Raw genomic sequence first — 25,734 nt, 5'->3', positions numbered from 1 at the left:
AGGTTTCCTGAGAGCATCCACAATAGAATGCTTGTCACTGTCAACATTATTCTCACAGTCATTTTTCTTGATATCATCAATTAGTGCAGTACTGCCCTTTTTTGAGTCCTGGACTTTGCAGCAGTGGTTTAAGTGGTACCACGTGGTGCTTCCTTCCACCTGGACTGCCGTTGGTGTGGCTCGTATGACAGTATATGGACCCTCTCGACGTGGTTGATGCCACTTTCGTCTGAAGATTTTGATGTAGACTTTGTCCCCCGGCTCCACTGGTCTCTCAATGTCTCGTTTGGGATCTGGCTCCCTTTCTTTTTCCTGTAGATAGATCGATCTGTGGATGGCCGTTAGGTGTCTCATGTAGTCTTGCAGCTCAGTTTGTAACTGTTCAAGACTAGGCCCCTTATATGGACCTCTCATCTGTGGTGTTGGCATGGGTCGACCCGTTAGCATTTCATGCGGTGTTAGATGAGTGCTTCTATGGGTTTGTGTGCGATATTGCATCAAAGCAAGTGGTAAAGCATCCACCCAATTAAGCTTTGTACTGGCACAAATCTTGTTTATTTTTGATTTTAGCGTTCCGTTTATACGTTCGACCATCCCATTACTTTCCGGGTGGTACACTGCAGAGAGTCTTTGTTTGATTCGCAGTTGTTGTAAAATACCCTTGGCTACTTTTTGAACAAACGCTGCACCGTTATCTGAGCTTATTTCAGAAGGAATGCCAAATCTTGGAATGACTTCTCGTATCAAAAATTTAACCACCGTTTCTGCCCCTAGGTCCTTGGACGGATGCGCCTCCACCCAACGGCTGAAACGATCAATTATCACAAGCATGTATCGTTTCCCCTGTACAGTTTTGATCATGTCGACATAATCTAGGGCTAAGTGTTTGAACGGTCCCTCTGGGACTGGAATGTGTCCCACTGGTGTTTTAACACCCTTACGCACATTGTTTTCAGCGCAAATTTCACATTGGTTCAGTATTTCATCTACCATCGCCTGTAGATACGGTGACCAATAGCCTTGCTGTCTTAGTTTTTTCATGACTTCCCCCCTCCCACAATGGCAAACATTGTGGGCCTGGGAGATTAGGATTGTTAGCAACGTCACGGGTGCTACTATGAGACCCTCGTGTGATCTCCAAAGACCTTTGTTGTCCACTGTGGCTCCTCTACTGCGCCACAGTGATTGTTCACGTGGACTGGCTTCTGCCTGAATTAGGACAATGTCATCTGGTGTTGTTGTTGGCTCTAATGATATTACCGGCGACAAAATTGCAACCTCACTTTTAGAAGCTATTTTGGCAGCTTCGTCTGCTGCATTGTTACCTTTTATCACATCATCATTTCCCTTCCGATGAGCTTGACACTTTATGATTGCAAGTTTAGTCGGGAGCATCATTGCTGACATTAATTCCCTTATTTGTTTGTTATGTTGAATCGGGCTACCATCTGATTTTGTGAAGCCTCTTTGTTTCCACACAGCTCCAAATAGATGACACACACCATGTGCATAAGCCGAGTCAGTGTAAATGTTTGCTATTTTTCCTTTAGCTATTCTGCACGCTTCTGTTAGTGCACGTAGTTCAGCTAATTGAGCAGAGCAGGGCTGCTCGCAGCTCTCTGCTTTGGCAGTGAGAAACATGTTTCCTTCCTGTCTCACTACTGCATAGCCTGCATGGTTTCCTGTGTAGTCTCTGTAACATGATCCATCAACATACAATGTCTCTTGTGCATATGCTAAAGCCGTTGATTCTAAGTCTGGTCTGAGCCTTGTGTACTTCATTGTCTCTGCTATACACCCGTGTTGTTCTCCCTCGTGTCCCAAGGGGACAAAATTTGCTGGATTAGCTGTGACACACCTTTTGATTGTTATGTCTGGGTAAGTTAGTAGAGGTGTGTACTGTAAGCATCTTGCCTGTGTCACTACAAACTTCCCTTGATGTAACAGCTCTGAGATTTTGTGATGTGTGAAAATGGTGACTGGATAACCCATGGTTATTGTTGAAGCTTTTTCATAAGCATAATGTACAGCTGCTATTCCTTGGTAGCAAGGTGGCCATCCCTGTGCCACATTGTCTAGTTTTGTGCTGTAATATGCAATGGGCTGTTTTTGCCTGCCACTACATGTTTCCTGCATCAACACTGCTGAGGCGTACGAGTCCTGTCTGTTTGCTACATATAGCAAAAATGGTTTTTCATAGTCTGGTGTTGCTAAGGCTGGTGCCTGTTGCATTTCTTGTTTGATTGTCTCAAATGCTACCATAGCTTCGCTGCTCCACTTTAGTGTAGCTTTCAATGTCTGTGTGCCTGCTTCTTTTATAATCTGTCTGAGTGGGGCCGTTAGCTCTGCAAAGTTCTCAATCCAATCTGAACTATATCCTACCAACCCCAGGAATGTCATCATTTGTTGAACTGTTTTGGGCCGTGGAGCTTTGCTCACCCCTTCTAATTGTGTTTTAGATATTGCTACTGTCCCTTGTGAAATAGATCTCCCCAAATACTCCACCTGTGTTTCACAATACTGCAATTTTGTTTTTGACACTTTATGACCTCCCTCAGCTAGTCTTTGTAATACCTTTATTGAATCGCGGTGACAGTCATCAAGTGTCGGTGCACAGATCAGAATGTCGTCTACATACTGGATCAGTGTGCTGTTGAGTGGTATGTCCTCGAGATCTTGTTTCAAAGCCTGATTGAAAACATGTGGGCTGATCTTTAGGCCTTGTGGTAACCTGCTGTATGTCAATTTCTTACCTCTGTATTTGAATGCAAACAAATCTCTCGCGTCCTCATGCAGTGGAATGCTGAAAAATGCAGAGCACAGGTCAATAACCGAAAAATATTTAGAATCTGGAGGCACATTAGTCAGAAGTGTGTGAGGGTTTGGTACATCAACTGGCCAATCCTCTATGGCCTCATTTACAGCTCTCAGGTCGTGAACCAGCCGATATTTTGATTTATCAGCTTTTTGTACTGGAAAAATGGGTGTGTTACATGCACTATTAGTCTCTATTAACACCCCTGCCTTCATGAGGCCTTCAATAGTCTTACTGATGCCCTGTTCAGCTTCTGGTTTAAGTGGGTATTGTGCACGATTTGGCGGCTTCATGTTTGGTTGTAAACGGATTTTTACTGGTTTGGCAGATTTTACCAACCCCACATCGTGGTCGTTTTTTGACCATAATTGATCAGGGACTTGTTTAAGCATATCCTGTTTTTGTATGCTATAATTTTCCTCGGGCGTTGCCGTGTGTTGTGATGTTTTCTCGCGCGGGACTGACACCACTTGTGGTGTACTCAACATTTGTACGTCGCACAGAATTTTCAACATAGTCTTATTTGCAGTTTGTAAGATTTTGGGATTGTCTGTTGGCAGCCATTTCATCTGTGTTGCTGCCTGCATCATTGGTCCGATATCTTTGGATTCAAAATTTTCGTTTACCATCAATGTGACATGTGGGATAGATTCAGGCACATTATACCAATCGTCAATGAAACTGTTCGGCTCTATTTTCAAACCTGCCCCTTGTTGCCCCACAATGATGTAATGTGATAACAGCTCAACTTTCATCCCCCTCGTGTGTTCATCCCATTTTTCCTCAAATGTTTTGCTGCATGATTGATCAAAAAACATTGTGCAATGGTAATCAGATTGGGGTTTTGTAGCTTTTGGAATCTGTGCTGTGATGTATTTGTTCCATTTTTGTACATTTGAATTTACTGTCTCTCCTATGTTACCCAACCAATAGACTTTAGCGCATTCTGTTCTTATGTGCATTTGTAAGTCTAATCCTTCAATGTCTGTGTACACACCTTCAGGTGTGCACCAAATCTTCATCCCCAATTTGCATAAGGCATCTCGTCCTAGCAAATTTATTGGTGTTTGATCAGAAACTAGTATTGGAATTTTTGTTTCTTGTCCTGCTGTAGCTAATTTGACTGGGGTCGTCATTGGAATGATTTGTTTCATACCCGAGAATCCTATAGTTTTAACAAATTTTCCTGACATGGGGAGTGATTGTGCAATTTCTGATCTCACACATGTGTAAGTGGCGCCTGTGTCAAGAAGCATGGGAACATTTTTATTTTCTATTTGCACTTGAATGATTGGCTCTTTGCCAGCTTCCATAGCTACAATAGGAAGCTGTCCCCCTAGTTCAGGATTCTCTGGGCAACCCTAATACCCATGGTTTGGCCCCCCCCATGGATTTGCTGGACCCTGTTCACGTTGATTGGGCTGTGGTCTCCTGTAATTGTCATCCCAACCTGGCACTACAGTAGCTGATCTGCAGTCTGCATATCTGTGTCCCATCTCCCCACATCTGTAACAACCCCTTGGCTTATTTTGTTGCTGTTGAAATGGTCTTTGTTGGCCCCCCTGGTTCTGTTTGTTGTTGAATCGCTTCGGCGGTCTGTATTGCTGTGAGTACACATTCACAACTGCTGGTCCTTGCTGTGTGGGAGGTGCTTGCTGCTGTTGAGTCGTGTGTGTACTGGGTGGCTGTGCCACTGCATCTGGCTGTGCAGCTACCTGTGTTGTGGTTGTCTGTGACATTTGTGTGGATGCCTCTTTTGCTTTTTGCTTGGATTGCAGTTCATTTATTTGCAAATGGATCAGTTTCTTCTGAGTAGATTTTTCTTGCTCTTTTAATTTGTTCTCATCTTTCCTGTATTTTTCAACTGCATGTGTCACATGATCACAAAACTGTCGGTGCGGCATTGATGTCAGTCCAACCACATCATCCAATCTGCTCTGGACTGGTGTGGGAAGGGCCTCAACCACAGCCTGTCTAAACAAAGTCACCAAAACCGGGCTCTTTTCCACTTCATCTTCAGTCTCCTCTTTCCATCTCTTTAACTGTCGGTTAATGTAGGCACTTGGATTTTCTGTATCCAATATGGGATCACCTCTCAGAGCTTTGGGCTCTATTCTGGTGGGATATTCTTCCCTTAACACCCCCCACAGTCTTTGTCGGTAAGCATTGAACTCTGTTCCATCAGCCATCGGATCAAGCATCCAGCCATTGTTGCTGAATCTCAACATGTTTTCCATCACCGGAGCTCCCAGTGCTTGGGCAAAGAGAGCCTTTATGTCACCAAGAGCCAACAATTTGCCAACAGTCTCTTCCTCAAACGCCCGAATCCATCTACTTGCTCCTTCATGTATGTCAGGGAGTCGAGCTTTCAGCCCAGCAAGGTCAACAGTCTGCCATGGTGTGTAATGGCCCTGTGTTCCTTTAATCAGAATTGGAAACATTCCAGGGTCTGTGTATTTGTCAGGGGCATGTATATTTGGCCTATATCTGAGGTTAAAGTCTTTAAAAGTTTTCTGGCTTCTCTCTCTCTGTGTTGTCTGCTGTGCTGGCTCCTCCCTTTCCTGATCCATTTCCTGTCCCACACACACATCCCCATGTGTCCTATCTATTTCCTCCTCTAGCTCTTGTATAGTTGTCCTGTTCATCTGCCTTTCTGTGTCCACATTTGTTTGATCAAGTTCGATCCAATATGTTTGTGATCGATTCCCTGGCCTCCCCATGCTTTCTCGTCTGTCTGCAAAACAGTCTAATATTGGCCTTGTCTGTATTTGTTCCCTGCGTCTGGCTGTGCTGCAGTGACTCGGCACCCAGGTTTGATTTCTCATTGGTGTCACCTGTGTTTGTGTTGTGAATTTAGTCTCACTGCGTCGTGGTTGCTCTCTGTTTATAGCCAGATTAATGTCTGATGTCATTGTGTCTGCGCGTATGATTGGAGAATGCTCTGTTTGGGCATTTGGGCTTTCTTGTGTCTTTGTAGGGCTATTATGTGTGTGGTTATTGCTTGATTGATCCCTGTTGCTTGGCTGACTACCCCCTGGTTGTTGGTTATTTACGTCATCTAAGTTGTCCCCAAATTGTCCGTCGAAGTGTATGACACCTGCCAATGACGGATAATTCCCTGCAACCTCCTTGCTATTCTGAGTCCTGTCAATTTTCCTTGCAAAAGGGAATGAGAATCGTTTTTTATTGTTCTTTGATTCTATTATGGCCTCTCTTAGGTTTTTTCTGTAACGCACACCCTCTGTTTTGAATAATTTCAGGATTTTTAGTTCTAGCTCCCTTTTCTGTTGTCGTTTCTTGCTTTTGTCTTTGTGTTTGTAGTCTTGGATTCTCAACTCCAGATCCTCACACACCCCAACATCAAAAGTGCCGTCTTTTGGCCAGGCCGAGGACAATCCCTCTGTTCTTTTAGCCCATTTTTCGGAAATTTTTTGGATGTCTTTCATGAATTCAGGATGTCTGACACCCAGCCATGCCGCCGGTGTCGTGTTCATTTTGTCTGTTTACTCTAGTCTTATGATCAGAATAAGGTTTACTGAGATGTGTTTGTCACTTTCACAAAAGTCTAGGTTTTAGGTGATTAGCAATGCTCAATAGCATGAAAGGTTAGTTATCATGGAGCTTTGTGGGAGGGGGGGAGAGAGACGGGGAGAGAGAGAGAGAGAGAGGGAGAGACGGGGAGAGAGGCGGGGAGAGAGGCGGGGAGATAGAGAGAGAGAGAGGGAGAGAGAGGGAGAGACGGGGAGAGAGACAGAGAGAGGGAGAGAGGCGGGGAGAGAGGGAGAGAGGCGGGGAGAGAGGGAGAGAGGCGGGGAGAGAGAGAGAGAGGGAGAGAGGCGGGGAGAGAGAGAGAGAGAGAGGGAGAGAGGCGGGGAGAGAGAGAGAGAGAGAGGGAGAGAGGCGGGGAGAGAGGGAGAGAGGCGGGGAGAGAGGGAGAGAGGCGGGGAGAGAGAGAGAGAGAGAGGGAGAGAGAGGGAGAGAGGGAGAGAGGCGGGGAGAGAGAGAGAGAGAGAGAGAGAGAGAGAGGGAGAGAGAGCGGGAGCTTTTGGTGTGTGCGTTTTCTGAGCTGTGGAGTTTGTGTGTCGTTTCCTTTACTCTACTGGCTCTGCACCTGATTGTCTCCTATTATTTACAGTGATATTTTACTTATGATAGTCTTACAGAATTCACAAGACAATTTGCCAGCACAAATTACATCAATACAAACACTAAAACATACTTGTTAAACCAGCTGCAGACAATGAACATTTAATTACATATGAAGCATTTATCATGATATGAGTGAATGGGTTAGAATGTTTTATATGTGATGTTTTATATGCCATTAGAATGTTTTATATACACAAAGTACAAGTCAGTCCGGTCGTTATCAGTGTCAGTTGGTTCTAACAGTTATACATTAATAGTCTATTGATTACTTATTGCCCTTTACCATTCAGAGAGGAAATTTTTATTTGGCGCAACCAATGCGCAGATTCTGACCACCACTGAAGATACGTTTCCCGTGTATTTACGGTACTCCGCCCCGCAGCTGGTGTCGTCCTCTTTAACTAGTGGATGACCTCCACGTATACATTAAACTCGTCTAGACAAAAGCACAAGAAATCCGTGAGTCTGTCTCGCCTGGGCCCTGGGGAGTGGCGATCACGGTTCTCTAGTTTTGTTTACTAATCACAACACAAACACATCTCTCTGAATATTACAGCCTTCTATTTTCGCTGCATCACAAAATCACAATTCGTGTCCGGGCAGGACTTTCTGCAGAATTACACTCGGCCGTCACAACCATCTGGTTTATCCCAAAAACCAGGCAAAACTCTTCAACAAGTCTGAAAACAGCCAGGCGATCCCACAGCACGTCTTTCGGTCGTTGACTCAGGTCAGCCCGCAGCTGAACAGCCCCCCATAAAAGAACGTCTGTGGCTCAGATCACCTCGCCAGCCCCCAGCCGGACTCTCTGCAGTCCACTGGGACCTCTGGCCGCCGACTTTTAAGTGAGACCCTAATCAGACCCGAAAATCGAAAGCCTATAAAAACACATCTTTACAGACCCATTCCGTTATCTGATTGCTCCTTTGACTCGGAGTCGAAAACGTAGAGACGCAGAATCTCTCCGTCCAAACCGTTATCAGTTGGCGCACTGTTTCTCCTTGTTCATGGAAAAGCAATCCAAACCACTACCTTCTTTAATTAGAATTTATTTTCCAAATTTGTTGTTCTCCTTTTTGGTATTCTTTTGAGATATTTTTTTGGTGGTTAATTTGTATGTAGGCTACACACAATTTCACACAAGACTGAATCGAAACCTCTGTCGTCTTTAATCTTTAAGAAAAATTTAGAATAGGTTCTGGTTTCCAATACGTTCGAGTTGGGCTTCCCCCCCCAGCAGCAACACGACAGAGAGCTCTCTTAATTGTTCTTTTTTTTGTAAAGAGAAGAAATTCTCCTACCTGATTTTTTCTTTTTGGCGCCAGGAGCTCTCCGCCGCGCCGGCCGGGCGGGTCCCCCCTCCGGACTACTGGAAAAGGTTCTGGACTAGCTCGCCACTATGTTGTAGAAAATCTTTAAAGAAAACACTTGACGAACAGATAGTATCGAATCACAGCCTTGCGCGGGATTTAATTGGCAGATAGTAAAAACATATGAAACATTACATCCAATGGTCAGAACAACAACTGAGAGACAACGCCTCTCACAAACTCATTTCACTTCAATTCGTGCGTCATTGTTTCTTTGTAACTAAGGTTTTACTGTCCTGTACTTTCCTGTTATGACAATCATTTGATATGTGAGTACACCTGGGAGCTCCTGTTTTTATTTTAATGTTATCGTATTAACCAGATCTTCCGCTCAGGATACGCGATGCTGACTTTCATCCAACAGGCCTTCCTTTCCCATGAGTTTGATATTTCACCTGTGTGCTTAGGTCACATTTCAATGTGGATTCATCTACGGATTTATCCTACAATAGAGCTGTATTTTTGCTGTTACTGCCGTGCATTTCAGTGTAAAGAAGAGACTGAGTTTGAGATAGAGCCACAGCGTGCTTCCAGCCCTGTGAATAATTGTTGTACCTTGCAGCTTCTTCCATGTGTTTCAGCTTGAGTGCAATCTTTGAGAAACAACCCTCTAACTGTTACTGCCAAGCATTTCAGTTAGTGTGCAAGTTTAAGCTTCAAAAGCAAACCTGCCTTGTAAACTTTGGTTTACATTTTCTGGTTAAAACCTCTACCCACTAGAGCCGCTAGTTGGTGCTGTAGCTGTCCTCTTTCACAGGAAGCTATTGTCTATAGTGTAGCCAGTCTTTTGTTTGGTTAGGCCAGTGTAAGTGTTAAAACTACACTGACGGGTGTCTGTCAAAACAACACCTCAGCCAACCATTTGTTTGTACTAAACCCCCCTGTTTAGTCTTTGATTCCCTAATCATGGAGAACCCCTGTGTAGATAAGTTCATCTCCTCCCTAGCACAGAGCCTTCAACCTGGCTATCCTGAACTAATCAATAAGTTAAACTTCAGTGAGTGCAGTGATGAGATCAACTCCCTACTCAGTGGTAGTTATGATGCGAAAGCTGCATCTAAAGGCCCTTTGGTCAGATGTTTGCTTTTGAATTTCCACAGGCAAGCCAACATTGCTTCTCAGAGCAAATCTGCTCTTGAAAGGGAGATGGAGTCACTGAGAGCACAAAATGACTCTCTTCTCCAGGAAATTCAAACAGCAAACAAGAAATCCATGCGCTATCTAGAGGATCTGCACTCAGCTGAGTTAAATCTCTGTGTGCACAAGGAGGAATTGTTCAGGCTTAGAGCCCAGTGTCCCCCTTCATCACAGACATTCGAACAATGTGACTCAGGTTACTGTGATTCTAACTCCTCCTCTTCTAGTGACAGGTCAACTCCCCCACCTGTCAAAGGATGGGAACACATCCCATATGACTCCAAGTCTGTGGAGATAGGGTCAGCTTCTCAGCTCCCAGTGAGAGACAGAGGTTACAGCCTCCTGACCTCCCATCTCCCTAAAACCGATGTTGAAGAGATTTGTAGCTTATCATCTTCCAGATTTTCTACCAGCTCTTCTTTTCAGTCAGCATCAAATCAGCCTCCCCTCAGACATGCTAATTTGGTCTTGCCCTCAGCAGAGAGGAAACCACAGGCTCCCCGCTGGGAAAAGCTTGACTCTTTAGCAAAAGATGTTGAGATTTTCAATCCAGGAAATGATCAACATGTAGAGGATTATTTCTCTGTATTAGAGTACAATCTAATTGACCTGCCCCATGCAACCAACAGAGAAAAAGTTAAACTTGTGTGGCAAACCAGCGGTAAAGCTGTTCGCAAGTTTATACTGACGTTATCTGCCAGTGTCAGAGATGACTATGCTCAACTCCGTCAGGCATTAATAGAAGAATTCTCTTCTTCTGTTGATAACCTCACATCTCTAGTTGCAGCCCTCACAATCAAACACTCTCGTCGTGAGAATCCTAGAGATTATTACAACCGTTTGAGGTATGCGTATTTTCAGGGCAAGAATGCACCAGGCTTAGAGGAAGACAGTAACTTTAAGGCCTTATTTTTGAGAAACCTCCACCCATGCGTACGCACTCACGTTGTACTCACAACAAATAATGGTAAGCCCTCTATGCACGAGTTAAAGAAAGTGACACAGGTGGTTTGGGAAACTGTTGTCAATTCCAAAGCTAGAGCGAAACCATTTGAGCCTGCAAGTGTAACCCCGGCAGCGTTTCAGAGCTCCCCTGCTCTAAACTCTCACCCTCCCAGCAAACCGAAAGGGGGTGAGAAAAGGCAACGCAGGGAGACTAAGCCAGATCGCAGCGTCCACCGACTATACAGAGATAGGCATTCACATAGCAGAAGCTGTAGGAAGCCATACTCTGAGATCTTGGCCCAGAATTATGACCAGACAATGAGCCCTTCAGATGATGACCTCAGCATCTCTGAATCCAGTTCAGAACGTGGTCATAATCAGTTTGACAGCGCCTCTGACTGCATCTCTGCATCTGGCCACATGGAGCGTTACAGCCCTGAGCCACGACAGCAGAGAAGTAACAAAAGCTACAGAGGACGCTTTTGAACCCAGACAGGATAGTCCATTTCCGTACTGACAGCAGAACAAATGCTGATTCAGTACCTCACCTTTCTCTTCTTCTTTGGCAGTTTCTTAGGTAAACTTGTGTTTGTTAGCAACAGCAACAAATTTCAGTTAATTTTAACCCAGTAATAGTCAGACATCGTCCTATTAACTGAGTTAAAGCCTAAATTCTGATTGGACTAAAACACCACTGTCTAATTTTACATGTACACTTGGACAACTCCTCGTTAGTACCTTCTCAGTGAGACAGCTTTTGTTTAACATTAGCTTAGGACACACTACCATGACATCACAATAAGTCATACATAGTACCACACCCTTCTCTCCTCTCACCTAACAATAGTACATAACTAACATTTTTCTCACTAACCCTGATGATGAAATGTGTAGTTATTGTTCCACCATGTCATTATAGTTGTGTTTATCTGGATTTTGTTTATATCTACTGTTCTTGCTTAGCCAGATAGATAGAATAAACTGCCCAGACGTTACCAACTGAATGAACTAACAAATGAACACTTTCAACTGTGGACCCTTCTTTTCTTCATTAGCTCGCAGAATTACCCATCGAGAGAAACTCTGCGACCGAAAGGGGGGATATGTAGGGCTCACAGCTATTCCAGAAGGTTCATTTGGATTAAAGACTGAATGCAGTGATTATTATTGTCAACAAATTCTCTCCATGCTTCAAGATGGAGGTCGTTCTTTGTCCCCCTCAAAACAAAGACAAACGACCCCCACCCCCACAGGTATCTGGAGATACCTAAAGGCATCTCATTGGCTGATACCAACAGGAAATACAACTTCCAAGTTGAGACACAAAAGTGTCCTGCAGCCACCCCTTCTCTGCTCTTCTCTTCTCAACTCCCTGAGGAACAGCATGCCTGCTGTCCTGGTCTGATCTTCCAGGAGGAAGATCAGACACCTTCCCTCTGTCTCCAGCTCTAAGAGGCCCCAAACCAAGTGGGCCCACCACGACGCTTCTAAGTTTCCTGCCTGTGATCTATACTGGACATAATCACAGAGACCCTCACCAAGCTTCTGGAGCCAACAGCAACCAACGCTACAACCACCAGAACCCAACCAGGAACCAGATTCTTCCTCAAAAGGAGTGCTGTTTTCCCCTTTCAACTCTGGACACTGTGGTATAGTACTGGGCAGTTAGTAAGCAAGAACAAGTGTGTTAAGCTTTAATCAATGGTGTTGATCTGTTGTGTGTTTAAGTATATTTGTTGGGATATTTTGTGTAGCTAGATCACTTGAAGTTGTATGATTAATGTTGCTCTACATATCTCAAGTTGTACATGTAAATTAACTATAACTCATTTGATTTACTCACACACTAATCCACATGAAATATACTTTAATTTGGCTTCCTACAACACATAGACCTTCAAGACCGCATGGTCTATTGTTCTTCAAGAACAAAAGGGCTTCCGCCATTTTGATTTGTTTAAATGACCGCCTTTCGGCAGCCATTTTGTTACACATTTTTTTTCTCACTCACATTTCCACTGTAAATAGTCTTTTAGATTAGTTATTGTGTGTTCTGTTTGCTTTGTTTTATTTAGAATAAATATGTTTTTGGATTAATATGCTTCTCCCTTTAATGTTGCACATGAATGAGTGATTTGCTAACCTCTGCTATGGAAAGAACTCAAAATTCCTTCAACAGTTACTAAATATTAATAAGGTAATTCGATTATAATTATATTCATAATTAATAATCAATGTTCCAAATTGATGATTTGTTAACTTTATGAGACTGATTAACTATGATTTGCTATCTTTTCCTATTCCTAAGTGAATAGGTGGTGCCCCATCGAGTAACTTTAATTCATTTAAAGTATTAAATATTAATTTAGTCAATTTCCGATAGCAAAATTGACCTAAATTAGCTTTTACCTCTAAATATTTTGGTACCCCTAATGGAGGCAATGTGTATCTGAACCAGATACCCCTACAGGGGATAGGGGTTACCCACTGACGCCGTGGCTTATGACCCCACTGGCCAGCCCGCAGACACCACAGGAGCATACAATGAGGCGCACGCGGCTACTCGGGCCGTTGTAGAGCGCACCAACGGGGTATTTGGACTCTGAGCGTCCTCCTCCTGTGGCAGAAGTACTTTTTTTGTGTGCGCTAATGCGTTTCTTTGCGTCAAGTTTAATGTCAAACCATTTACGTTTAACCTCGGACGTAGTTCTTTGCACTACAGAAACAGTATTTACCAACAGTACATCAGCAACTTCAGTCAATTTATTGCTGATACTGCATATGTTCAGGTGGGCAATTCTAAGCCCTTTCTTAGGCAGCTTATCAAACATTACCAATTAAACCTTCCAATTTAGAAAACCCATTATCATAGCAAAACTACCAACTAAAATTACATGCTGCAGCCATAGCATAAACACACACTAACATGCACACATATAACAAGCACACATACACAAACACATAAACACACTAATATGCACACACATAACAAGCACACATACACAAACACATAAACACACACTGACATGCACACATATAACAAGCACACATACACAAACACATAAACACACTAATATGCACACACATAACAAGCACACATACACAAACACATAAACACACACTAACATGCACACATATAACAAGCACATATACACAAACACATAAACACACACTAACATGCACACATATAACAAGTACACATACACAAACACATAAACACACACTAACATGCACACATATAACAAGTACACATACACAAACACATAAACACACTAATATGCACACACATAACAAGCACACATACACAAACACATAAACACACACTAACATGCACACATATAACAAGCACACATACACAAACACATAAACACACTAATATGCACACACATAACAAGCACACATACACAAACACATAAACACACACTAACATGCACACATATAACAAGCACATATACACAAACACATAAACACACACTAACATGCACACATATAACAAGCACGCACACATACACAAACACATAAACACACACTAACATGCACACATATAACAAGCACACATACACAAACACATAAACACACACCCACATCTATTTGTCCTTCAACATTGTGCAGCAGCCAAGTGGCTGTGTTGAAAAATTAAATTATAATTAAGTTTGCCCCTTTACCTCCCATTTTACAGCAAAGCCTACCGAACTAATTCTCTCCTTGCAAAACAAACGTATATTCATTCAGTAACTCTCGGACAAAAAAAAAACCCTCTTGTTTTATTGTGGTTTATAATATTTTCTAACGTTTCGTGGTTCTTTTGTTCCTAATAACTAAAACAATAATCCAAACATAATTCCAAAGGCCAACATCATTGTGCCCTAGATTAAAACCAAGGGAAAAAACAGCATTTCATTAAACCACCAATTATTCACGAGATTGTGAAAAGTTGAACAGGAGAGATAGTCCAGAGTATCTTTAGACCATCAGTCTCTGTGTTCTGAACACAGTGTTGATCAGCTCAGCCAGTCAGGACCCGTCAGTATCTACACACCTGCATGGTGTTCATCACCATGGCAACTCCTTAAAAGGAGGAAGTCCAACCCCATCACTTTTTTATGAGGTCACCTTTTTGGCAGAGATACAGAGTGAAAGAGGGAGACAGAGGAGAAGACTGGCAGGAAAGGGCTCCGAGCAGGATTCCACCTGGACCGCCTGCTGACTTCTGTTATTCTGGAAACAGATTTTTATCCTGTGCTGTAGATCTCTCCTGAGCAGGAGGAAGAGAACAGATGATCATGTTGTGTTGTGGCTTGTAAACAACTTGAAGCTGTTTTAAAATGGATAACAGAAACGGAGTGTAATAAATGTAAATGTAGTGGGAACATTGCAGCAGTCTCTGGTGTTATAAAGATGCGTTCTGAAGTCAGTGATGAACTAATGTTGGAAATGTGCTGCAGTCCAGTTTGATTCACTGGATTATAGTTAGAGAGAATCTTTTCATTCTGTGTCTGGTGTCTTTTACCTCTCTGTTTCTCTTCTCTCTCCTCTCCAGACTCTGTCAGGCTGGTGAATGGGACCAGTCTGTGCTCAGGCAGACTGGAGCTGAAGTCTGACCAGTCTAACCAGAGCTGGTCCTCAGTGTGTGAAGCTGACTTTGACCAGCAGGATGCAGAGGTGGTCTGCAGGGAGCTTGGCTGTGGGGCTCCTTCAGTCCTCCAGGGGGCGCTCTATGGAGAAGGGGAGGCTCCAATGTGGACCAAAGAGTTCCAGTGTGGAAGAAATGAGTCTGCTCTCCTGGACTGTAGAAGCTCAGGCTCAGATAGAAACACCTGCTCACCTGGCAGAGCTGTTGGACTCACCTGCTCAGGTAGAAGAGGAGCTGCAGCTTTCATTTGGTTCATTTCTGTTCTCATCAAACTCACTTTATTATTTTACTAATGACTCTCTTGATTGTGTTCAGAGCCTGTCAGGTTGGTGGGAGGAGACAGTCGCTGTGCAGGAACACTGGAGCTGAAACATGAAGGAGAATGGAGACCAGTGGTTGATCGTTACCCTGGCTGGACCCTGAAGACAGCAGCAGCTGCCTGCAGAGACTTAGACTGTGGTTCTGCTGTTTCTCTAGAACGGAGAGAGGAGTCCTCAGACAGATCTGTGTGGTGGATCAGCCCTGACTGTGTCCAGTCTGGATCTGCTCTGAGGGACTGTGCATATTCATTTTCCTCTGAGTTTATCCTGGATCTCGTCTGTTCAGGTAAGCCTGTCAGTGACATCATCTATGACATCATGAATGACAGAAATGTTTCCAGTGAGTTCCTTCCTCTGTCACAGTGACAGTCAGTGGTTTATAATGGACTGGAAACATCCTAAAGTGTAGAGAAGTGTTCTTGTTTCCGGAGACATAGACTGCTGAGCTTCACCTGACAGGACACACCTGGAGGAACCTGTCTGGCTGAAACAGGTCTGTAAATACAGAGAGGTGATTGGCTGAAGCAATCACCTGTCTGTATTTACAGACCTGTTTCAGCCAATCACCTGTCTGTATTTACAGACCTGTTTCAGCCAATCACCTGTCTGTATTTACAGACCTGTTTCAGCCAATCACCCCTCTGTATTTACAGACCTGCTGCTTCAGCCCAACATCTCCTGGTCCTCCTCCATGGACGGGGTCTCTGAGGCCCAGCAGCAGCAGCATCAGGAGGAGTTTCAGGTTTTCAGAGGCTCCACCTTCACCATCAGCTGCTCCATGCAGCCTCAGTACCCAGGAGGCTCCTTCCAGCTCTCCTTCGCCTCCTCCACCTCAGCAATCAACTACACCCAGCCAGCTGTCAATCACTCTGCTGACTTCCTGTTTCCTAACCTCACCCAGCCAGCTGTCAATCACTCTGCTGACTTCCTGTTTCCTAACCTCACCCAGCCAGCTGTCAATCAGTATGCCCACTTCCTGTTTCCTGCTGCAGAGCCCGCCCACCAAGGAAACTACAGCTGTGTTTATCACGTCCATGTTTTCTCTCATAACTTCTCCTCTGAGAGCCGTCAGCTCTCTGTCTCTGTTGTAGGTAAGCTGAATGTTTACAGGTTTGTTAAAGAAGATTCATCATACAGACTGAAAATGATCAGCTGCCAACAGAGTTCATGCATGTTGTTGTTTCTGCATGTGACACTGGCCCTCATTTATCAAACGATCGTAGAAACGAGAGCAGATCTGAGTGTAGATTTTGTCTTACGACAGGGTTCACGTGGGATTTATCAAACGTTCGTATCTTGCCAATCACAGCGTGAGAATGGTCGGCTGTTGATAAATGTGGCGGCTTGAAACAAGCGTCAATTAAATACCACGCACTATTATATATAATATATACAGTATATATAATATAATATATATACCCGACCCAGATGGCTCGCCCCGAGAGTTTACGGCACCGAAGGATGCAATACGGCCAAAAAGAGGATTTTCCCCCCTAAAGTCGCTTCATTATCAAAGTGCACCGTCACAAATAACAACAGAAGGAAATAGACATTTTACAGAAATACGCAGCGACAGAGATTTATGAAATAAAAGTACTTATTCACTGAACTTGTTTGAGTTTATAACTATATTTTACATTTGGAGCACAGACTTAAAGTTTTCACAACTTTTTAGTTGAAGGAGGTAAACAATGTTTTAAAGTAAGTTTTAATCCAAAAGAAGAGGAATTTCTCAGAGTCAGAAAGTGAAACGCTGACGTTCAACAGCTGCAACAACAAACTGGTTTAGTTTGGCAGAATAAAAAGAGAAAAGGAAGGAAATCAGTGGTGCTGTCAGCAGAGTAGCAGTGGAGCATTCAACTCCTGGTGAGGTTGGAATATTTCATTTATACATGGTGATATATAAAGCCTAATAGCCTATATAATATCCAAATATTGTTATTATTATGATGGAGAGATATTATTCACTTCTTTACATTTAGTAGTAATTCTGTCCCAGTCAGAGGAGCTGAGGCTGATTGGAAATGTTTCCATTCGGGCACCTCTGGTGGTGGAGGAGACGCTGGCGCTCCAGTATCAGAGCCAGATAACAGTAAACAGCAGAAGACAACAACATTTAATAGCCTCGGCTAGTATTCTGGTTAAAGAAATTCACGGTCGCAGGGTGTATTAATTTTTAATGAGGTTTTAGTAATAAATGATATAGCTAAAACATCCTTTGGTTTGTCACCATTAAAACAAAACACACAGAGTTTGATCAGCTCCAGGCATCGATCAATAGTCTCAGATCAGTTCTCAGACTCAGACGTGTCAACTTCACGCTGACTCTAATTTGTGTTCACGAGCTGAGAGCAGACTGAGATCTGATCCTCCTCACGTCCAGACTGATAAATGTCGAGCCTTGCAGAAATGATCGTACGCCCACTTTACGCTCACTTTCTGGCGTACGCCCGTTTGATAAATGAGGGCAACTGTGACTCCTGTCGTTGTGTTACACAGCTCATATAGTAACCAAACGTATACAAAGTGTATAATGACAACAGCAAACACTGAACTGTAGGACAGAGCATGTTTGGTTACCAGGATAACTCTGGTTCTCTGAGAACTGAGTGAGATCTGTCCCAGCAGCCCTGAGCTCCTCACTCGCCATTTTCAAGAGGCGTTCCTCCAGCGGACAGAAGCCAGAAGATCCGTCACTCAGAGCTCAGAGAACCAGAGTTATCCTGGTAACCAAACGCTCTCTTTCCAACCTCCCTCACTGTCTCACTGTGTGTGTCTGTGTGTTTGATCAGATCCGAGACCTTTTATCATCAGAGCGGTCATCCTGCCGCTGATTCTGATTCTGCTGATGGCGAACATTGCCTCTTACTTCTATTTTAAGGTACTGACACTCGTCTGTTGTTTAGACCGCCGACTGAAATGAAGCACTCTGTCTGTTTTATTGAACTGAAGAGAGCAGGAAGTCACATCTGTGTGCGTCATGTCTCTCCAGACCCACAGGGTCTACAGGGTCTACAGGGTGCAGAAGCCCCGCAGACGGGAGGACGTGGAGCTGGATTATTATAACCTGGGTGTTCCTGCAGCTGAAGGAGGGCCGACTGAAGAATAAGGAGCTCAGGGAGCAGAGTAGCACCTCCAAGCAGCTCGTCTCACACCCACATGGATTTATATTCACAAGTTCCCTTCAATAATCAGGATTTGTTACATTACATTATGTTCAAAAGACCACAACATGTCCCTGAGCCTATCGGTTCCTACAGAAGACCTAAAAACACCTCACTAAAGTAAGAGGTGAGAGCAGGTCTACAGAGTCCAAGCAGCCGGCACGATTCAAAGCAAACACACAGCGACCCAGGCCGACCAGGAACAACCAGCAGGATTATGTTAAATATCTAAACACTGTTAGAGCCGGGGCTCTTAAAGCCTCCCGCACTCTGTATTCACTTGTTTTGAGTCTTTTCTAAAAACCAAGTCTAGAACAAAAGAACCGGGGCAGTTTACCATTTATTAAAAGAACACAAGAAAGGATCACAAGTGCCAAAAAGTTCCTAAATTCACAGTTTTCTTCTGGCTGTGGGACCCACCCAGACAACAGGTTGGGCTTTGTGGCAGTTGGTCAGTTTTGTATGGTGACTCAGTAGCCAACCCATACTGGACACCTCGTGATATTTCATTTAAAACTAGACACCTTCCCTTTCTACTTAGTAGAATAGTTTTTAGGCCTATGGTGTCTTGTACGTATGGTTCTTACTGAAATAGCTGCACCCTGATCTGGTTCTAACTGGTTTTCAGGAAAGGTTCAGTAAGAGGGCACAATGTGCTCTCCTAACCTAGAGCCAAATAGAGGCAGTGAGTCTTGCTCAGTATCTACATCTGGAGCCACGTCGACCATCTGTTGGTGTTTGTCCTCAAAATAATTAGTACGACATCATGAAGCTAACAGACAAAGTGGAACTTTAAACATCAGAGGCTGTTTTCAGACCAACTTCATCTAGTCAGTGAGGTATGAACTTTATGATTTAACTTTATGTCTCATTTATTGCTGTGAGTAAGAGCTCGGCAGCAGGAGCACATTTAGCTCAACAAGAACCAAAATAATACAAAAAAAGAGACAAAAACAACAGAGGTCATTTAATCAGAATTGACTTCAGGTTTTCCTTCAGGATGATCTTCTTTTTATCAGAAAGGATTTTACTGATTTCATCAGTTGAGTTTTTCTACTCAAGTAATTTCATTATTTCTTGAGAATGAGTTATTTTTGTATTTCAGGATTTTTTTTATTTCAAAAGAAGTTTCACTTAGTTGTCAAAATGATTTTGCTTATCTTATAAGAACTTTTTCAATGTTCTATTTTAGGAATTTAGTTGATTTTCTAAATGAGGAATTTCATTATTTCATAAGAATTTGACTTTTTTTGTAGTTTGGGAATTTACAAATTCATTTGAGAAAGATTTTTTTATTCGTAAGAATTTCATTTAGTTTTGTACTAAATAAGGGTTAATTTAGGAATTTGCTTTTTTATTATAATTGACAATTTTTTGTATTTCAGGAATATATTTACTAATCTGATTAAGGGAATGTAATTCCATTGTTTCAAATTATTTTGAGTTATGTTTCTACTTTTGGAATTTACTTAATATTTCAATAAGATTTGTTTTTTTAATTTTACAAGAATAACAATTTGTGTTGTACTTATGATGTTTTTTATATGTAAATGTTTCTGCATATTTTTACAATTAAGATTTTGCTTTTTTAATACGAACTTTGTCTACTATTTTTACTTTATTAACTGCATTTAATTAATTGTGTTTTGAAATTTTGCATTTAACATTATACTTTAGGACTTTGTATCATTTATAATATAATGGGTTTGTTTTTCAGGATGAAGGGTTTTACTTTTTTCATTTTAACCTTCATTATTTTTTGTGCTTCAGGAATTTAATTAGTTATGTGAATAAGACATGGAATTTAATCATTTAATTAGAATTTGAGTTAATTTGGCTTCAAAAATTTACATATTCTTTTTCAAATTTTATACTTTGGATTAGGCTCATTTTGTATTTTTGCATCATTTTTAATATATATCCTTTAAAACTTATTTCAGAAGGAAGTTTCCTATTTTTGACTCAATAATAATAATAATAATAATGATACATTTTATTTGTAAGCGCCTTTTAAAACACTCAAAGACACTGTACAATAATTAGAACAAGACAAAACAAGGAATGAAAACAAGACAAGAAATAAAAGAGAAGAAGGGAAGTGCGGTGCGGTGACATCAAATAATAGAACGAAGAGAGAAAAGAAGTGCGGTCCAATCAAACAGAGGCAGTGAGTTGTAAGAGATGAGTTGTGAGTGTGGATGTGAATACAGGAGAGAGTGGCTGTTCCACATGTCCGCTGGGAGAGAGCTCCAGAGTCGGGCAGAGCGGCTGAAGGCTCTGCTCCCCATAGTGGTGAGGCAGACGGAGGCTACAGAGAGGAGGAGGAGCAATGGGAGGGAGCAGGAGGAGGTGCAATGTGGAGGAGATGGGACAGATCAGGAGGGGCCAGGTTATGGATGGCCTTGAAGGTGTACAGGAGGATTTTATAAATGATGAGAGGTTTGACTGGGAGCCAGTGGAGTGGCTGGAGGACAGGCTGATGTGGTGGAATGAGGCGGTTTTTGAGATGATGAGCAGCAGAAGTTTGGATCATTTGAAGTTGATGGAGGAGCTTGTGAGGGAGACCAAGGAGGAGAGAGTTGCAGTAATCAATGTGGGAGGTGACAAGACTATGGACAAGCATGGAAGTAGTGTTGGTTGAGGGAAGGGAGGAGACAGTTGATGCTGCAGAGGTGGAAATAAGCAGACCGGGTGATGTTAATAGGCACGTTTTCATTCAGTACTTTACCCTCTAGTGAGCCGCTATGGGTGTGGCTTGGGAGAGAGGATCCACCCAAGATCCACCCAACTTCACCGGTTAGCAGCTCAGCTAGCGGCTCAGAAAGTACCTGCCTCGGTTAGCTACTTTATGAGCTCTGAGGGTTAACATCTCCTGCTCTGACTGCAGCTGGGAGAGACTGCTGCAGGAGGATTGGGCCGCTTGTGACTGCTTTGGGACGGACATACTCATTAAGAAGAGTAGGAACGAGTCTCCAAAAGTCTCCAATAACACCAGAAAAGTTCGCTAGACTGTCTCTATATTTAGACGATTCAGACCCTCTAGAGACTCTTTGTCTCTATATTTAGACTATTCAGACCCTCTAGAGACTCTTTGTCTCTATATTTAGACTATTCAGACCCTCTAGAGACTCTTTTTCTAAAGAGCGACTAGAGACAAAAGAGTCTCTAGAGGGTGTGAATAGTCTAAATATAGAGACAAAGAGTCTCTAGAGGGTCTGAATAGTCTAAATATAGAGACAAAGTTGCTAAGTTGGCAGCACTAGTTAAGATTTTGCTTATTTCAGAGGAACTTTGACTATTTTTGTACTTTAGGAATTTAATTATTTTGGAATTCAGCATTTAATATTGTACTTCAGGAATTTTCTATATTTTTTAACGTTTGTTTTCTATGAAGTATTTTGCTTATTTTATCGTAAATTTGGCTCTTTTTGTACTTACAAACATTTACTTTTGTGTGTGAGAATTGGAATTTTATCATTTCATGAGTATTTGAGTTATTTTTGTACTTTGGCAATTTAATAAGTTCTTTGAAAAAGATATTGTTTTTAAATTCATCTTGTTCTCAGGATTTTTTATATGTAGGCTTTTGCTTATTTCATTAAAACTTTGCCTATTTTTTGTACTTCAGGAATTTCCTTTTTTTTAATTCTTAAGAATTTTACTAAATGATGCGTTGAGGATTTTGCTTTCATATACCATAGAACATTATTTTTGCTTCATATTTTAATGAATATTTTTGATGACTTTTGTACTTAAAGGATTTTGAGACAAAATGTCGTCATGAGTTGTTTGTTTGCTGGAAGCTTGGATACACAGAGAGATGAAATGATGAAGATCACTGTAATAAATGTATCAGCAGCATCGACTATGTACAAACAACATGAATCACTTTAATAAACAGATGATTTCATGTGCTTGTGAAGAATCTGTTGTATTGTTTCTCTTCATTAGGAAAAGGGCAACAAAAGATGATTTCTCCTGGCCGACCTGTTCAGCTGCCAACAGAAGCTCCACTGTGACGCTGTTATCCAGCAGGACCGTCCTCACTTCCTGCCTGCTAGACGGAGATGGCGTCTCAGAGAACGCCATTTCTCCAGAAAACCACCTGACAACCCCCAACTATGGCAACACAACAACACTTTAGCAGCTAAAAATCACAACAACACTTCCACCTCTCCGTGTGTCACATTCTTCAGCTCTAAGAAACTCACATTTTTCAGCTTTGTGCTTTATGCGTTTCACATTTTTCTGCTCTGTTTGACTCAAGTTTTTCCAAATGCACGTCTCCTTTTTCCGCTCCATGTGCCTGGTGATTTACTAGGCTAGGCAACATGGCTGAACAGAGAGAAATGTTGCTCTCCCACTTGGGTCCAGGCGACGTAAGTCGCAAAAAAATCGTATTCTGTAGAGAAAAGTAATAGCACACCGATCCCGATCAAACCGCACGTTTTGATATATAATTTGTCCTGCAACTCTTCAAGTTGTAGGACTAGTAGCGGGACGAAATTGTGTCCGGAAGAGGAAGAAGAAGAAATCCACAGTATAACAGTAGTGCTTGGTGCGATCGCCCCCCTAGTAAATAGAACATTGACACCAACAACAACCACGACCAGTGAGCGTACAGCAGAGCAGGAAGCAGAATGACTTCAGTTTATGCTGCATGTTGTGCATTAAGCAGCCTGATGGCAGAGGGGAGAAAATCATTTGCATACCGGTTTGTCTTCCAAATAATGAGACCGCCGACCTGAGGGCGTGATTGCAAATTCCCTGCCAAGAATGTGATCAGGTTGGGTTAAATGACTAGTACTACTACTAGCCTGTAGCTTCGGTGCTAGTTACTGCGTTTAGCTAAACGCTTGGTTGGATTAGACTCTTACAGCATCACCTGCACTAAACTTAGAATGATCTGATGGTTGCATGGATCTGGCTTTGGATAAAAGTGCTAAATAAGTGCACTCCATTTACCATATCTGTACCATATTATTCTGGTGAGGTCAGTAGAGGTGACGGTCAGCGTGAAAGAAGAAGTTGGTACAACAAAGATGGCGGCACCGGAGATAATAAATAAGGAGAGCCCCGTCCGCGTTAATGTCAAGCGTGTGGATTTATTTTGGATTTTTTTTTAACAAGGGAGGGACGAATGAGATAGAAATGACACATGGAGTTAGCAAGGAGTGCCGCATGAAAATAAAATACTCGGGGAATAAAACAACGGACTTGCGGGCTCATCTAACTCGCCTCCATCCTGAGATCGCATCAACTGATGACGCCAAAGCTAACGCTACATCAGCGATACCGAGAAACCAGCCGACAAAACTGCCTCTCAATTCAGAACGCGCAAAGGAAATAACACAATCCATTGCTTGCTTCATGTGAAAGACTTGAGGCCATACTACGTTGTGGAAACGATGTTTTAGCTCCATGGTGAAAACAGTGGAACCAGGTCTGTGACTCCGTGGAGACGTTATTTCACGGACACAGCCGTATCAAAGCTATACACATCAGTAAAGCTTGAAGTTGAGGAAAGTTTGGGAACAGCAGATATACTTGCGATAACGTCGCGGGCAGCAGATTCATATGTGACTATAACGGCTCACTGTGTGCCAGATGACTGGAAGCGTCTGTCTCACGTTCTTTAGACTGGAGCAGAACATGAAAGTCACACCGGAGCAAACGTTGCACTGCATGTTTGATATCAGTTCAGTTCAGTTTGACTGAATACTTTGTTGGTCAGTCTGTGGGTTTGACTCTCATTGTGGAGAAATAAAAAGACTGTCTTATTTAACAAAACAATTATTGATTTAATTTAATTTTGTGGACACAAAATGCAGTTAAATAAGAAATTTTAAACAGTAAAATCGCAATATATTGTATCGCAATACTCACCATATCGCGAAATGCTTAAAATCGCAATAATATCGTATCGTGACTCAAGTATCGCGATAAAATCGTATCGTGGGGCCTCTGGTGATTCCCACCTCTATCAGTTATTGTGCTGTTTGTATCTGAAGTGAACATGTTGAAGCCCTAAACTCCCAGAAACAACACTGAGGACATGAAGTGTGCAGATATATGAGCAGTTTCTTCTTCTGTTCACCTAAATACCATCAACATGAACAACAGTGTGTGTGCAGATGATGACAGCGTGCTGTCGTTGCTGCTCCTGTGAGCTGAATCAGTTTGTAGCAGTGAGGATTAAAGAGGGAATAAAAGCAGCAGCAGCAGCAGCTCAGAGTGAGACTGAAGCAAAGAGTCCGTCCTCCTTCGTTCCCTCGGGGAGGACTTGGAGCTTTCTGGGAACCAGCGAGCGACCATCAAGTGTTCACCAAGTTATTTCTGCTGATCACACAGAATGCTCTGCTGACTGTTACTGTGTCTTTGAATCTATCTGTTGTTCATCTTTTAACACCTTCAGCTGTTTGTGTGTCCACCACTAATGCAATGATTGCTTTTATAGATTTGACCTCTGAAGGTTTTATTTATAACCTGAATAACTTCATGAAATAAATAGTTCATTTCATGCATTTTTATTTCTGGGAACTATTTAACAAATCATTCAGTTCAACAGTCAGTTTGTGCCCAAAAAATATCTCAACAAAATCCTTCAGCAGCTCAAAAATGATGTAGAATCGAATAGAAAAAGTCTTCAATTATTTGATTTTTTTTGATAGAAAACTACAAATCTTGCAGCATCATTGGACGTCACAAGTTAAACGTGTTTATTTATCATTGCATATGACATAAAAGTCAGTTTGTGTCACATGGATGATGATTGAGATGAGACATGAAACAAAGAGTAAAAGCAGAAGAGCTTCCTCTGCTGCTCCTCTTCACTAACACCAGTGTTAACTCCTCACAGCTTCCTTTGACCCTGAAACATTCAACATTACACACCATTCTATCAAAGAGTCCAAGTGGCAACCAGTCAGAAAACAACACAGTTATCATGATGTTCAGTTGAATTTATTTGCTCAATAAAGTGTCATGATGGTTGGAAATGAAGGAAGCTCTACTTATTGAAACATTTCAATCTCTTAGAAATAAATAACAGGATGGATTTGATTGTTGATTGGAAACTTTATTTCAAACATTTGCATCTTTTTCCCCAATATCATCAATAAACAAACCAACAGAAGAATCGTCCATGAAAAGAGAAGAATGTATCTAATCTCCCTCTACATTCATCTTCAGCTAATAATTA

At 42.3% G+C, this 25,734-nt stretch overlaps 1 protein-coding gene and 1 pseudogene across 1 annotated transcript; both read left to right on the top strand.

Annotated features, from left to right (window-relative positions):
* The window catches only part of LOC131967728 (antigen WC1.1-like), a 291,010-nt pseudogene that overhangs the window by 34,415 nt on the left and 230,861 nt on the right, over positions 1-25,734 (top strand).
* On the top strand, positions 16,043-19,780 carry LOC131967740 (uncharacterized). Its single transcript, XM_059328683.1, has 3 exons — positions 16,043-16,460; positions 18,162-18,250; positions 18,362-19,780. The coding sequence occupies exons 1-3, from the start codon at positions 16,061-16,063 to the stop codon at positions 18,476-18,478; spliced, it is 606 nt and encodes a 201-aa protein (XP_059184666.1). The 5' UTR covers positions 16,043-16,060; the 3' UTR covers positions 18,479-19,780.

Source organism: Centropristis striata, unplaced genomic scaffold, assembly GCF_030273125.1.
Source record: "Centropristis striata isolate RG_2023a ecotype Rhode Island unplaced genomic scaffold, C.striata_1.0 Scaffold_25, whole genome shotgun sequence".
Taxonomy (NCBI): Eukaryota; Metazoa; Chordata; class Actinopteri; order Perciformes; family Serranidae; genus Centropristis; species Centropristis striata.
The sequence above is the reverse complement of the archived record's forward strand: the minus strand, read 5'-3'. Positions and strand labels throughout refer to the sequence as shown.